Consider the following 13,139-nt stretch of genomic DNA (forward strand, 5'->3'; position numbering starts at 1 on the left):
ATTATTTTTAAACTATAAAAAGAAAATTTGAAAAAAAAATAAAAAAAAAATTCAAAAATTTTTTTTAGAAAAAATTATAAAAATTTCGAATCTGAAAACATATAATCTGAAACTATAAAAAAAAAACTTTTTTATTTTTTTTATTTTTTTTTATTTTTTTTATTTTTTTATTTTTTTTTATTTTTTTTTTATTTTTTTATTTATTTTTGTTTGTTTATTTAATTTAAACCAAGGATATTATGGATATTTTACCCTTTAATGAATGTCATTTTTGTGACTTTCTCCTTCTAGTGCTCTTTTTGAGACATAAACTTCAAAAGGTGCTATTATTGACAATTGCCCAATTTCTTATGTAAAATACAATGTTTTTCCCGAGTTAAACAATTATAATTAAAAATAAAATTAATGGTGTAATAAAAGTTATAGGACAGTAATAGGTAAATGTGTCATTTCGTGCTTTTCTCTTCCCACCAAAACTAATGATTTTCATTTAATGGATCCAAAGCAAATATATATACAGTAAATAAAAATTTAATTAAAAAACAAAAAGAAAAAATGGCTGGCGTTGATAATGGGATGTCCAAGGAGGAGGGAGGAGGGAAGCGCCGTGATTGAAGAATAAGGAAACGAACTAAAAACGCAGACGAAGAAGAAGCTGTAGTATTAGAGATTTGCAGACAAAGCAAAAGACTTTGAAGTCTGCTCTGCTTTTCATTGGATCTGTAAGTGAATGTTTGTTCGAATTCGCTTGGTTCTGGGATTGAGATTATCTTTTCTCGTAAAAATGCTTCCTTTTTTTTGTTATTGCTTCAAGTTTTCTCCTTTCGATGATTTTTAAACCTCTCTCAACTATTTGGACTGATTAAATTAAACGTTGTTTCAGGATTTGTGAAAAATGGAGGAAGCTAGCTCCTCCTCCTCTATAGACTCCATTTTGGAGTTTCTCCGGAAGAACCGTTTCATGAGAGCTGAAGCTGCGTTGATTAGTGAGCTTTCCAACAGCAACTCAAGCTCAAATGGTGTGAAAAGCAAGGTCTCTGAAGGCCGAGACAAGAACCAAGTTTCTGATGAATTAGTTGTCAAAGAGATACAATGCGGATCCGCCACTGAGACTCATCATCATCAGCAAATGAATGATGTTTCTGTTCAGACACAAAGTCCCTCATCATTATGGGAGGACAGGTTCACTTTTTCCGAAAGTTTAGTAGATACCGAGCTTGATTTACCTCCATGGAACCATGCTGACTCTGAGGTGTACAGTATCGATCCAAGTATAACAAGCTTTGTGAATCCAAGAAGCTCAAAACCATCTAGTCATGACAAGGTTCCTAGCCAGGTATGTCAGTATGACCATGGCAAAGCATCTCAATCCTTGGAAGATGATAGTATGGCTGCGATACAAGAAGGATTTATCACCACCTCATGGCCAAGAAGCGAAGAGCGCACAGACCATTGGAAGGATTGTTCTGTTACAACTGTTTATCCATTGTCCAAAGGGAGCACGTCAACAAAGGATATAGGTGTGTCCGTTTTAGACAAAAGGCAAGGGAAGAAAAAGGTTGGCGCGAGTGATTCAAAGGCTGTTATTAAGGAGCAGGATGATGATGATGTGGAGACAGATCTATACCTTGGAAAGTCACTTTCTGGCTATGAAGTTAAGAATCTTAGCGGCTTTGCATTTTCTCTGGCTCATGATGGTACGAGGGAAGACTTACCAAGGCTGCCGCATGTGAGAATCAAGTCAGAGGATAAATCAATGAACTATACTTCAGAAGAGAAACATGAGCGAGACGTTTTGGACGAGAAGCTAATCAATGCTGAGAATGGTTTCCTTATAGGTTCTTATCTAGATGTTCCTATTGGACAAGAAATCCATTCATCAGGTTAGTTGACATAGTGATGGTTACTATACAAAAAACTTAAATGTTCTGCATAAGTTAAATTACTGTTGGCTAGCTTTTGTAAACACCTTTTCCTTTCCTTCTTGTAGTGTGTATTTTTCAATGTTCAAGAAATAGCTAGGTGGTAGTTAGCTCCTTCATAGAGCATTATTGTTTAGGCAGGCACCTAGACCATTTTTTTTGAAATTCGTTCTATACAAATTGTTGGTTTAGGTCCTATTTGCCGCCTGTGTCGATTTTTAGAACACTGACTATTTTTTATTCATATCTTTAGAAAATGGAGTCAAAGTTTAATTTTCATTCTTATTGTGTCATAGGTGGCAGAATAGCTGGGGGAGGAAACTGGTTGTCTGTAAGTCAGGGACTAGCAGAAGATGCATCTGACTTGATTTTTGGCTTTGGCAATGGACTAGGTGATCTCGCCGAACATTCAAATGAGTATTGGGACTCTGATGAATACGACGACGATGATGATGTTGGTTACATTAGGCAACCAATTGAGGATGAGGCCTGGTTTTTGGGTCATGAAGTTGACTATCCTAGCGAACATGAGCCTGGAAGTGTTCCTGATACTCAGGATAAAAGTCAGACCAAGAATGATGATGAGCATTCATTTGCTGAGGAGGACTCTTATTTCTCTGGTGAACAATATGTGCTAGCCAAAGGGGTTGAGCCAGTTACAACTAAGGAACCTGATTTAGCTGCTAGATATGACGGGGAACTGATGGATGCAACGGAGCTGAGTTTGATGCGAGCTGAGCCTGTGTGGCAGGGACTTGTCACACATGAAAACGATCTAGTTTTGTCGAACAAAGGGGATAACGGTGGTAGGTTCTGTTCAAAGGATATCCGCGCAGAAGATGATCGAAATGCTGCAGTTAGGTCAATTGGTGTAGGAATCAGTGATGATGTTGATGACAATGGGAGTGTAGCACCTGATTACTTTCCTGGAGAAGGTAGTGAATGGGACCTGGAGCTTCTTCCTCATCGCCAAGTTGGAGCTACTAGTACTAGTGTTAAGCCTCCACCTGGTAAAGGTGCAAGTATAAAAAGTTTTACAAATGGTGGGTTCTCCTTTCCTTCTCCAGTACCTGATGGACAAACCTCTCATGAAGATTCCACGAACCCTGTATGGTCAAACCCTGCTGTGAGAAATGAAAATTATGGACCAAAGGGGCTGACTGAGTCCAATAGTATGGTTGATAGGAATGGCGAGAAGGTTGAAAGTTCAAGAAGTTCTTCTCCATCTGCAGTCTCCCACAGTTCTTATACAGGGAGAGAGCACTGCAAGGAAGAAGATGAGGAAGAAACTAGTCCTGCGCCGGAAGAAGATCCTGGGACCTCGTTTGAGGATGAAGATGCTATCGTGGTCCAAGAGCAAGTAAGACAGATTAAAGCCCAAGAGCAGGAGTTTGAAACTTTCAATCTGAAGATTGTTCACAGGAAAAACAGGTCTTTTCTCTTAATTCATCTTGGGTTATCCCAGTTCTTATGAACATTCAGGATATATATTTGTTTCTTCTGTTTTTCTTTTGTTGTCTCAGGACTGGTTTTGAGGAGGATAAGAACTTCCATGTGGTTTTGAACTCTGTCATAGCTGGTCGTTATCATGTCACTGAGCATCTTGGATCAGCAGCTTTTAGCAAAGCAATACAAGCACATGACCTCCACACAGGCATTGATGTCTGTGTAAAGATCATAAAGAACAACAAAGACTTCTTTGACCAGAGCCTTGACGAGATCAAACTTCTCAAGTATGTCAATCAGCATGATCCTGCTGACAAGTACCATCTCCTTAGATTGTATGACTACTTCTACTTTCGGGTAAGTGGAGGATCATGTCTTTAGTACTTTCAATCATCTTCCTTATGATGTTTCTAGAAGCGGTTGCTGATTTGTTGCTATTTTCAATTTTTTTGTTGATGATCTGATGCCTCTGATGCAATTAATTAAAAATATCTGTTTTGCAGGAGCACTTGTTAATAGTATGTGAACTTCTCAAGGCAAACTTGTATGAGTTCCAAAAGTTTAACAGAGAATCAGGTGGAGAAGTTTATTTCACAATGCCAAGATTGCAGGTTAGCCAAAAGCCCTTACCACTCTCAAGGTTTATGTATGTTTTTTTTTGCTGCTCTCTCATGTTCTTCTGTATCTTGTGCAGTCAATTACTATCCAGTGCTTGGAAGCATTGAACTTTCTGCACGGTCTCGGCCTTATACACTGCGACTTAAAACCTGAAAACATACTTATCAAAAGCTACAGCAGATGCGAAATCAAAGTTATTGATCTAGGAAGTAGCTGTTTCGAGACGGATCATCTCTGCTCTTATGTCCAGTCTAGATCTTACCGTGCTCCAGAAGTCATCCTCGGGCTTCCGTATGATAAAAAGATCGATATCTGGTCACTTGGCTGCATTTTGGCTGAACTGTGTTCCGGAAACGTAAGTTCTACCATCGATGAAACCTGTTAAAAGCCAGCTAGGAGGACCACAGGTTATGTAACTTGGGTCTTGCTTTTGCAGGTTCTGTTTCAAAATGATTCTCCGGCTACTTTGCTTGCAAGGGTCATTGGTATAATCGGATCCATTGATCAACAAATGCTTGCAAAAGGACCTGATACATGCAAATACTTCACCAAAAATCATTTGTTATACGAGAGGAACCAGGTGCGTATTAAACTTTACTATAGTGCACCTCCCTACTATTGCTGGAACCAATTTTTTTATATAGCTGTATTGGATTTAGAAACGGTGTAATGAGTTTGTGTTGCAAATATATTTCAGGAGAGTAACAATTTGGAATACCTGATACCTAAAAAGTCATCGCTAAGGCGTAGACTGCCAATGGGTGACCAAGGCTTTATAGACTTTGTGGCACACTTGCTCCAAGTTGATCCAAAGAAACGCCCTTCTGCGTCAGAAGCTCTTAAGCATCCATGGTTGACTCATCCCTACGAACCGATATCTCCATGATTGTCTGGTTATTAAACATCTTCTTGACCAAAAGTCCAGAATGGATGAGAGAGCTAGTCAAGAAGAAGATGAATGGTTTGTTTTTTTTTTTTCCACTTTGTTTTTGTTGAAACTCTTCTGAGAGGGTAAATCTTTCAGACCTTGTTGTATATTAAGTTGATGTATGACTATTTACTCATTTTGTTGTACTGGTAGTTTGTGAAATATAGTCTCTTTGAATTTGATTCTTTACCAGAGTGAACAAATCTACAACTACTAATTAAGTACTGTTGATCAAGACTCAAACAGACTATTGAAAATCAAGATTTTGGTTTATATTACCATCAATATAAAAAATAATGCCAAGAAAGGAAAACAAAAAGTTCAGCAGAATTGTCTAAAACAAAAACCTTATTACCAAGAACAAGCGTGAAGACTTACCCACCTAACAGACAATATTTCTCTTGTGTTCCACAAGACGTTTCCAATACTTAGTGATATCCTCCAACGACATCTTAGCAGTCTTCACCTCACCACCACTAACCGCAGCAGCCGCAGCTAGATGAGCAACCCGGCTAGGAAGGCCATCGATCTCTTTCAGTACCTGAATGATATGTGTGATGAGTCTGTCCGCAAGTCCTCGGCTAAAATCTTCCCTGATCACAACTCTGAGCACAGCAATGTGCTGTGCATCTGCAGGCATAGTGTAGGCCGGTATGATCCACCCAAATTTCCTAAGAGACTCTGCGATCTCAAACACGGTGTGTTTGCTGCTGTCTTTGAGAGAGAATGCCACTAGAGGCACGCCTATGTCTTTGGAGACAATGTCGAACTTCCCTGTCATCTCTATTCCTTCTCTTAGCCTCCTCGCATTGTCCATGCAGTTCTCCATAATGTTCTTGTATCCCTTTTTCAATTTCCAAAAAAAAAGATCATCAGACAGTTTCTTAGATGTTACCAAGATGAAACAGTAAGTTAGATATACTAAGGAACAAGTACCTCAAAGCCTAGTCGGATAAACTGATAGTACTGAGCAATGATTTGGCTCGACCCTGCAAAAACAAAACAAATAAAGAGTCTCATGAATATTGAATAGATTGGATAAGCTAGTTGTTAATACAAACAAACCTTTAGAGAAGTTAAGGGTGAAAGTGGGTTGATCAGCTCCCAAGTAGTTGATGTGAAAGACAAGGTCCTCTGGCAAATCATCTTTGGTTCTCCAGACAATCCAACCAACTCCTGCATAGACAAGTCCATACTTATGACCACTGACATTAATGCTCTTAACCCATGGAAGCCTAAAGTCCCATTCAAGATCAGGGTAGAGGAAAGGAGCAATGAATCCTCCACTGGCTGCATCAACGTGAATAGCAACATCCCAACCAGTCTCTGCGTTTTTCTCAGCCAAGAGATCGTTCAGTAGCTTCACATCCTCGAACTCTCCGGTAAGTGTGGATCCCAGAATAGCTGCAACGCAGATTGTGTTCTCATCCACCATCTCTACAGCTTTAGCTGGGTCCATCACGTAATAGCCTTCACTTAGTTTCACCTCTTTGAGCTCTACCTCAAAGTACCTTGCAAATTTCTCCCAGCACACCTATACACAAGTTACGAAGAATCAAATCAATATAATGTGATGTGATGGTTGGAGGATGAGAAGTAAGTGTATATATATATATATATAGAGACCTGAACGTTGGCACCAGTAACAATGTTGGGATTATCAGTAGGAAGACCTTGAGCTCTTCTCCTCTGTTGCCATTTCCTTTTGAAAGCTAAACCAGCAAGCATTATAGCCTCTGATGAACCAACAGTTCCACATCCAATAGCAGCTTCCTCTTCTCCCATGGGAGCATGGAACAAATTGGCTATCATGTTTACACACCGGTTCTGAAGAGGACAGAAACAAAAGATGTGTTTACGATTTTGAAAACAGTGTTGAATAGCAGATGGGGAGAGAGAGATAGAGAGAGAAGAGGAACCTGGAGCTCGGTAGTGACGGGATATTCATCCATGTCAACATAGTTCTTGTTGACAGACTCCTGGATGAGTTTGTCACATTCAGGTTCCATCCAAGTGGTGACAAAGGAAGCTAGGTTAAGCCTTGGATTGCCATCAAGCATCAACTCATCACTGATCACTTGATAAGCAGCGTCTTTGGGCATGGAATTGTTAGGCATAGTGAACCTGTTTCAAGATATATGCAAAACAATAAATACATATAACTATATGCAATCATATAAGTGCAGAATAAGGACAGAGAGAGAGAGAGAGACAAGAGACCTGGGAACAACAGCACGGACATATCTGGAAGCGAAAGTGGAGTGCAAATGCTCTTCGGAGTCGGAGTTTGTGGCGAGTACCATTATATTTTTAACTTGTGCTGAAAGGAGAGGAAGATAGATGTCACAAGTTTTATTTGACAGATATAAAAGAAAGCAAAACTCTCTTTCACTAATTTAAGACGTTCATGTAACTAACTCCTCTCTTTTTTTTATCCCCCTTGACTCTCTTTTCCCTTTGAATTAGGTTTTGTACACCACTTATAATTCATTCAACACAACTATTTCGTCAGGAGAGGACAACAACATCACAATAATAGACAAGAACTGGGGGTAATACGATTGATCTTGTGAATAACCTACAGAGCTTGTGAGCCGGATCAGGAACTTACTAGTTGCTGCTGCTTCCTTTAAAAGCTTAAAATTTTGTAGAAGTCCAACTCAAACGTAGGGAATTAAAAATCAAAGTGTATATTTATACATCAAATATGTTTGCCCAGAGATAAACATGAGCCTAGGAAGATATACACAAACAATTCGCAACAACTATTTATTTACGGGATATATGCTGATATCCTAATAAAGATCCTCCGCAGGATTCTTCATGGGATATAAACTAACCTTAAAAGGTGAATAATTAATTTACTAAGAATTTTGCGTCTAATAATATATTAGAACGCACCAAAAGTCAATTATAAACCATAAATTTCGAAAGTATAAGTACGATGCTTAATATATATAAGATGAAAGAAGCATTTTTTCAGAGTCGTTCAAGAATCCAAAGTACCAATATAGTCTCGTCTCTCTCTCCGGAAGCTTATATTAAACTCTCTCAGTATTACGCACCACCCAAAAAAAATGGCATAAACGGAGAGCCCTCACAGAGTAAAAATCTTAAACATACACATACACCGAAAGCCAATAGTTTGCGATAAAGAGCCTCTCTCTCTCATTTCATATATATCCCGAGAAACAAAAGAAGAAGCCACTCCAAGGGGGATCATGATGACCCCTGATACTGCTCCTTCACGGCTCTTGCTGCCGCACTGTACCATCCTGCTGCAGCCATTGCACCTGGATCTGGAACTGTTGCAAGCATCTCTGCAGACACATAGCTCGATCTCCCAGCCTGAGTTTCACAGTCTCATCCAGTCAGATCAAAATGAACCAAAAAAAAAAGCACAGAGTACAACAAAAGCAGAGACCGACATGTCTCACCTGTGCTTGCATCTGTATGGTTGATTCCGCTCCTTTAGTTGCTGCTTCAGCTGACAGAATAAAAGCACATATTGGATCCTCTCCAGCGCTCAGCTTCTGTTCATATCAAAAGCAAATACACATTAGTACTTGCAAATAACTCAACTGTGAAAAAAAAAATTTGTCACCTCTTCAAGAACTTGTGAAGCTGGGATAAGCGCATCTAGCATCGTCCTGTATCCCGCAGTTGCTCCACCATATTTGCTGACAGAAGCTATTGATGACTTGAGTGCTTTGGACCCTGATGATTCAAGAGAAGCCTGAGTTAAAACAAGTATGTGACCATTGCAATACCAACCACATTGAAGAACCATTATCTCACAGTATTTGGGAGTGACTTTTGACTCAGTGTTAGCTTTGAGCTCCGCGTACGCTGCCTTGCAGAGGAGATTGTATCTATTTTCATAAGAGAAAGCGTAGTAGCCTAAGCCAAAAGCATGAACCAGACTATATATGGAAGAATGTTCAAATAATTTCATGAGTTTACATAATTCCACTTGTGCCCCCCATGGCCCTGCTAATTGATGCACCAATCTCATTCACTGTTTCCGCAGCATCATTGAGCGGATAACTAGAAACAAAAAGAGATACGAAGTGTTCAGGTTTTTTTCAGGAATCTAAACCCAACATAAAGAGCTGTACATGAGGAATTAAGATTAACAAATAGACTCACTAGTGTTTCATGTCTTCCAAAATAGCTGTTGCACCTCTGTGCATCTACAAAATTAATGCAAGCCCATGTAAGATATAATGTTAGAAATGCGCAAGATAAAGGAAATGTTCCAAAAATAAGACTTACTGTTGACCCACAATCACCATCGCCTACTTTTCCATCCCATTCGTTCAAACTATCCTTTAGACTGATGATCACAGTTGCTGCTGCTTGAATAGCTGCCTCAAGAACTCGACCTTGTTGACTCAGCTCTTTAGGTCGAGCCTGAGACTGGTATTGCCAATGTCATGAAATTTAGCAAAAAAATTTATCACCAAACCTTCGGACCCTTCTAAAACAACCCAATTGTATCAAATTTTGCAATGCATACCTCAGCGCTTTTTGCTGATCGAGAAGGGGGTATAGGAACAGGGATCTTTGCAGGTGGCCGGTTGCCTGCAACGCATCAATGACTTTGTATCAAAGATTAGGTAGTGAAGAAAATTCAGGGAAATATAGAACATGAAACAACATTTCACGGACCATCAGTGCCAACAGGCCAATTCGGAGCCTTAGTTGGAGCATCTAATCGGTCTAAGATTGACTGGTCAGCCTTCATGATTGAAATCGAGAATCCTAAAAAAAAAAGAAATACAGTCAGCATGACAACAGGAGTATGTAACTAAATCAAGGAGACCGCTGAAACTCACCTGCCATATCGAGCGAAGTCATAAAAAGCCCTGTGTACACCCTATCAACAGCAAGTCCAAATTCCAGCTGCAGTTTAGGGACAGCTTTTCCAGCAGCTATCATAAGTTCCATCAAAGGGGTGCCTCCTAAGCTGCAAAGAATGAAAAGGACAACCTAAGCTCTCACCTTAAAACCAAATATGCAAACTCTCTGAGACCATAAGTTGATATCATAAAAGGTAACATTTTGCTGCAGTTGAAATAATGGGAGCAAAACACCGATATTAGGAATGGGCTTACCCATTAACCATGAGAACCACTCTGTTACCGCGGGTAATGGGAACATAATTGGTCTCCTGCAGAAATGGAAGAACAGTTGAACATAATGAATAAGTTGATAAACGATATGTCTAGAAAACTTCTAATCCAAGACAGTAAGTTAAGAATCAGCATTGGGTACTTATATTTGACTATGGCGACAAAAGCACAATAGAGAAAACAAAAATTAGCACATACAGGACTCAGTATCTGCTGAAGAACATGTGAAACCACCACGTCCACAGGTTGAACGTCAACCACAGCAGCACCAGGTTCTCCATGCTGAGAGAAAAGTATCAAGTCAAGGTACGAACCACAGCAGTTAAACAAAATGGATTTCATGCAAACTTGGGAGGAAATGAAGAGAAAATAACATACAATTCCAAGCCCGAGTTCCATCTTCTCTTGGCCCAGACGATCAGATGTAACCTGCCCAGGAAGCGTACAAACAGATAATGCAACACCCATGGTACCAACCATCTCCGACGCACACTTTGCCTCGGCCGCAACTTTTTCTAGAGAAAGACCAGCCGCTGCTGCTGCGCCAGCCACCTGTAACCAAGCAGAAACGAATTAAGAAACAGATGCTAAGCTTGTTCAACTAAACTAGGCTAAACTAAACAAAACACAGTACTCATAGCAGACCAAGGTTTTAGAATCACAATTTAAGAAGATATAGTACCATAAATGAGATCAACCGAAAGGGGAGACATTAGTTTAGATTGCAATTAGAGAAAGAAAGGAAAGGGAGAGAGAACCTTATGTACAAGAACGGTTCCTGCTAACCCTCTGCGTCCAGCAATACCACGAGGTGGGGGTAAAGCGCAATCCTCTCCAACAATTACAGTCTACAAAGAATATTCTGTCATTCTGTCCTTTGACGCTCTTAACTTAGAAAAAAAGCAATAACGAGCAGTACCTCTACTTTGTAACCTTCAGATTTCGCTTGCTCAGCAGCCAAACCAAAGTTCAAACGGTCACCAGTATAGTTCTGTAAAAAAGAATGGATAGAGAAACTACATTAATCTAAAACATAAAGAAAAGAGTCAATAGTTTCTCGCATATATTGATACAGCACGTATGGAGCTCTCTCTCTCTCCCACTCTAATTACCTTGACGATCAAAAGACATCCCTGAGGACCAGTGACAGCCCGAATCCCCTGAAATTAGGAAAAGTAAATTATCATTACCTCTAAAGACACAGAAGAGAAAAAGGAAAAAAAAAAGCACATTTGGAAGACTTACAGCCAAGATGGAATCAACAGGTGGAGAAGCAAAGACATCTCCGCAGATAGCAGCTGTAAGCATTCCTTCTCCAACGTAACCAGCATGAGCTGGCTCATGCCCACTGCCTCCACCTGCATAAACCAAAAAGGCATAACTTCATAAAGGTTCAAGAACACCAAATCAACCACAACAAAAATGTCTTAAGCCACAAAATCTCCCACCTGATATAACAGCAACCTTATCATACTTCTCAGCAGAGACATCAGCTCGTAGTACAACCTTAACCTCGGGAAAGCCATCCAAATACTGCAGTCCAGGATAAGTTTCCACAAGTCCCTCGATGAACTCAGTCACAACATCTGCAAAACCAAAACCAGTACTGTGAACCGCCACTTCAATTTCAAGAAAATACAACTTGCGACTGCGATTATATGGAAAATTATAACCTAAGCCATGGAAAATCAAGATCGATTGACCATGCAAGGAAACAACACAGTGACGATTGACGATTGACGAAGCAGCATTGCGACGATCGCGAACAAAATTGGGACCCAAAGACGGATTCCACGAGCAATAAACAAGCAATGCAAAGAATATATCGCAAACAGTAACACAATCGGGGATAATTACATAGGTCAACAGTTCGCGAGCATCATCGTCGGAAAAAATAAACAACACCACCTAAAAGAAGAATGCAAGAGCAATCAAACAAAAGAGAAAGAGAACGGAGACGAAGAGGACGAACCGCTGGGGTCGTTGATGAATTTCTTCGCCGCGTAAACCATTTTCGTGAGTATTGAGGCAATCAAAACTTGAGAATCGGAGAAGCTCGCACGAAAGGGGGAGAGGATTGCAGGAGAAGGTTTAATGAGAGTCAACAACAGCAACGCGAGAGAGAGAGAGAGAGAAGAAGAAGCAACAAGAAAGAAGAAGAGCCAGAGAGAGGAGAGAGAGAGAGAGATTGTTCCGTACGAGAAACCCCAATGTTGAAATAAATGGCAGTTGCAGACGTGTAATGGGCCAGGCCCAATCCTCATCTGGATAAAATATTCTATGACGAATCTGTAAATTACTTTATCCGCATAGATTAGTTACCTAATAGGTTGATAAGATTGTTAATGGTGCTGTGTGATTTACACGTGATTCTTAACGTTTTCGTGTGCCGCGCGAGCGCCTGTGCCGTATCGCCGCGTGTTTGTATTTTTTTTATTTCTTATGTATAATGTTACATTTTTGCATTTTAATTGAGTTGTATTTAGATATAATCCAGTTTATGTTATTTTCTAAAATACTGTTTATGTTCAAATCCTGAAGTCAACATTTATGATTCGCTGAATTTCTTAAAATTGCTTTTAGTTTTCCGATACTCTTATATTGCTTTTAGTTTCCTATATTTCAATGGACTCGTCTCTCTATATTTGTAACACTCTTCTTTACTTTATACAGATCAAAGCTTATCCAAAACTAACTTTCCATGTCAGCTCATTCTTTATGAAGTCCACATAAAGTACCAATTTCAGGTATTTTGAGCTTATCTCTATTTTTCAGTGGATTAGTCTTATGATCTTATCTATATTTTTTTCCCTATATTCTTCGTTTTTAGTAGAAGTAATCACACATGCTGGTGTTATGACAATTATGTCATACAATTTGAGCATAGATAAAGACTTAAGACTGAACTTAAACTAGTCTTTTTAGGATCCAACAAACATAGTAATTAAGAAATTAGGAAGATTGTGTGAATAGATCCAAAAAAAAAAACTGAAACTTTAACAATAAGTGTTAAGTTACAAAAGAGAAAAAAATTCAAATATGTGGCTACGGCAGAGTTTGCTATCGTCACCTGATTTTGCCTTACTCCTC

The 13,139-nt window shown here is 39.4% G+C and overlaps 3 protein-coding genes across 3 annotated transcripts; 1 reads left to right on the plus strand and 2 right to left on the minus strand.

The window, feature by feature from the left end:
- The first annotated feature begins 506 nt into the window (after nucleotides 1–506).
- On the plus strand, nucleotides 507–5,098 carry LOC125605529. Its single transcript, XM_048775226.1, has 8 exons — nucleotides 507–722; nucleotides 884–1,883; nucleotides 2,219–3,353; nucleotides 3,446–3,725; nucleotides 3,872–3,979; nucleotides 4,063–4,341; nucleotides 4,423–4,566; nucleotides 4,684–5,098. The coding sequence occupies exons 2-8, from the start codon at nucleotides 896–898 to the stop codon at nucleotides 4,870–4,872; spliced, it is 3,123 nt and encodes a 1,040-aa protein (XP_048631183.1). The 5' UTR covers nucleotides 507–722; nucleotides 884–895; the 3' UTR covers nucleotides 4,873–5,098.
- A 64-nt stretch (nucleotides 5,099–5,162) lies between these two features.
- LOC106345296 (glutamate decarboxylase 5) lies at nucleotides 5,163–7,738 on the minus strand. Its single transcript, XM_013784520.3, has 7 exons — nucleotides 7,526–7,738; nucleotides 7,135–7,234; nucleotides 6,834–7,038; nucleotides 6,541–6,741; nucleotides 5,980–6,448; nucleotides 5,851–5,903; nucleotides 5,163–5,758 (listed from the first exon to the last, which is right to left on the minus strand). Exons 2-7 carry the CDS (start codon nucleotides 7,215–7,217, stop codon nucleotides 5,297–5,299), a joined length of 1,473 nt encoding a protein of 490 aa, XP_013639974.1. The 5' UTR covers nucleotides 7,218–7,234; nucleotides 7,526–7,738; the 3' UTR covers nucleotides 5,163–5,296.
- A 134-nt stretch (nucleotides 7,739–7,872) lies between these two features.
- LOC125605532 (putative 3,4-dihydroxy-2-butanone kinase) lies at nucleotides 7,873–12,280 on the minus strand. The gene is made up of 19 exons (XM_048775229.1): nucleotides 12,022–12,280; nucleotides 11,498–11,635; nucleotides 11,295–11,407; nucleotides 11,162–11,209; nucleotides 10,969–11,040; nucleotides 10,808–10,897; nucleotides 10,428–10,601; nucleotides 10,248–10,331; nucleotides 10,032–10,087; nucleotides 9,753–9,883; nucleotides 9,586–9,678; nucleotides 9,434–9,498; nucleotides 9,190–9,333; nucleotides 9,064–9,107; nucleotides 8,878–8,961; nucleotides 8,713–8,786; nucleotides 8,519–8,631; nucleotides 8,352–8,447; nucleotides 7,873–8,262 (listed from the first exon to the last, which is right to left on the minus strand). The coding sequence occupies exons 1-19, from the start codon at nucleotides 12,059–12,061 to the stop codon at nucleotides 8,134–8,136; spliced, it is 1,788 nt and encodes a 595-aa protein (XP_048631186.1). The 5' UTR covers nucleotides 12,062–12,280; the 3' UTR covers nucleotides 7,873–8,133.
- Between the last annotated feature and the right edge of the window lie 859 nt (nucleotides 12,281–13,139).

This window comes from Brassica napus, unplaced genomic scaffold (assembly GCF_020379485.1).
Source record: "Brassica napus cultivar Da-Ae unplaced genomic scaffold, Da-Ae ScsIHWf_764;HRSCAF=1103, whole genome shotgun sequence".
NCBI classification, from domain to species: domain Eukaryota; kingdom Viridiplantae; phylum Streptophyta; class Magnoliopsida; order Brassicales; family Brassicaceae; genus Brassica; species Brassica napus.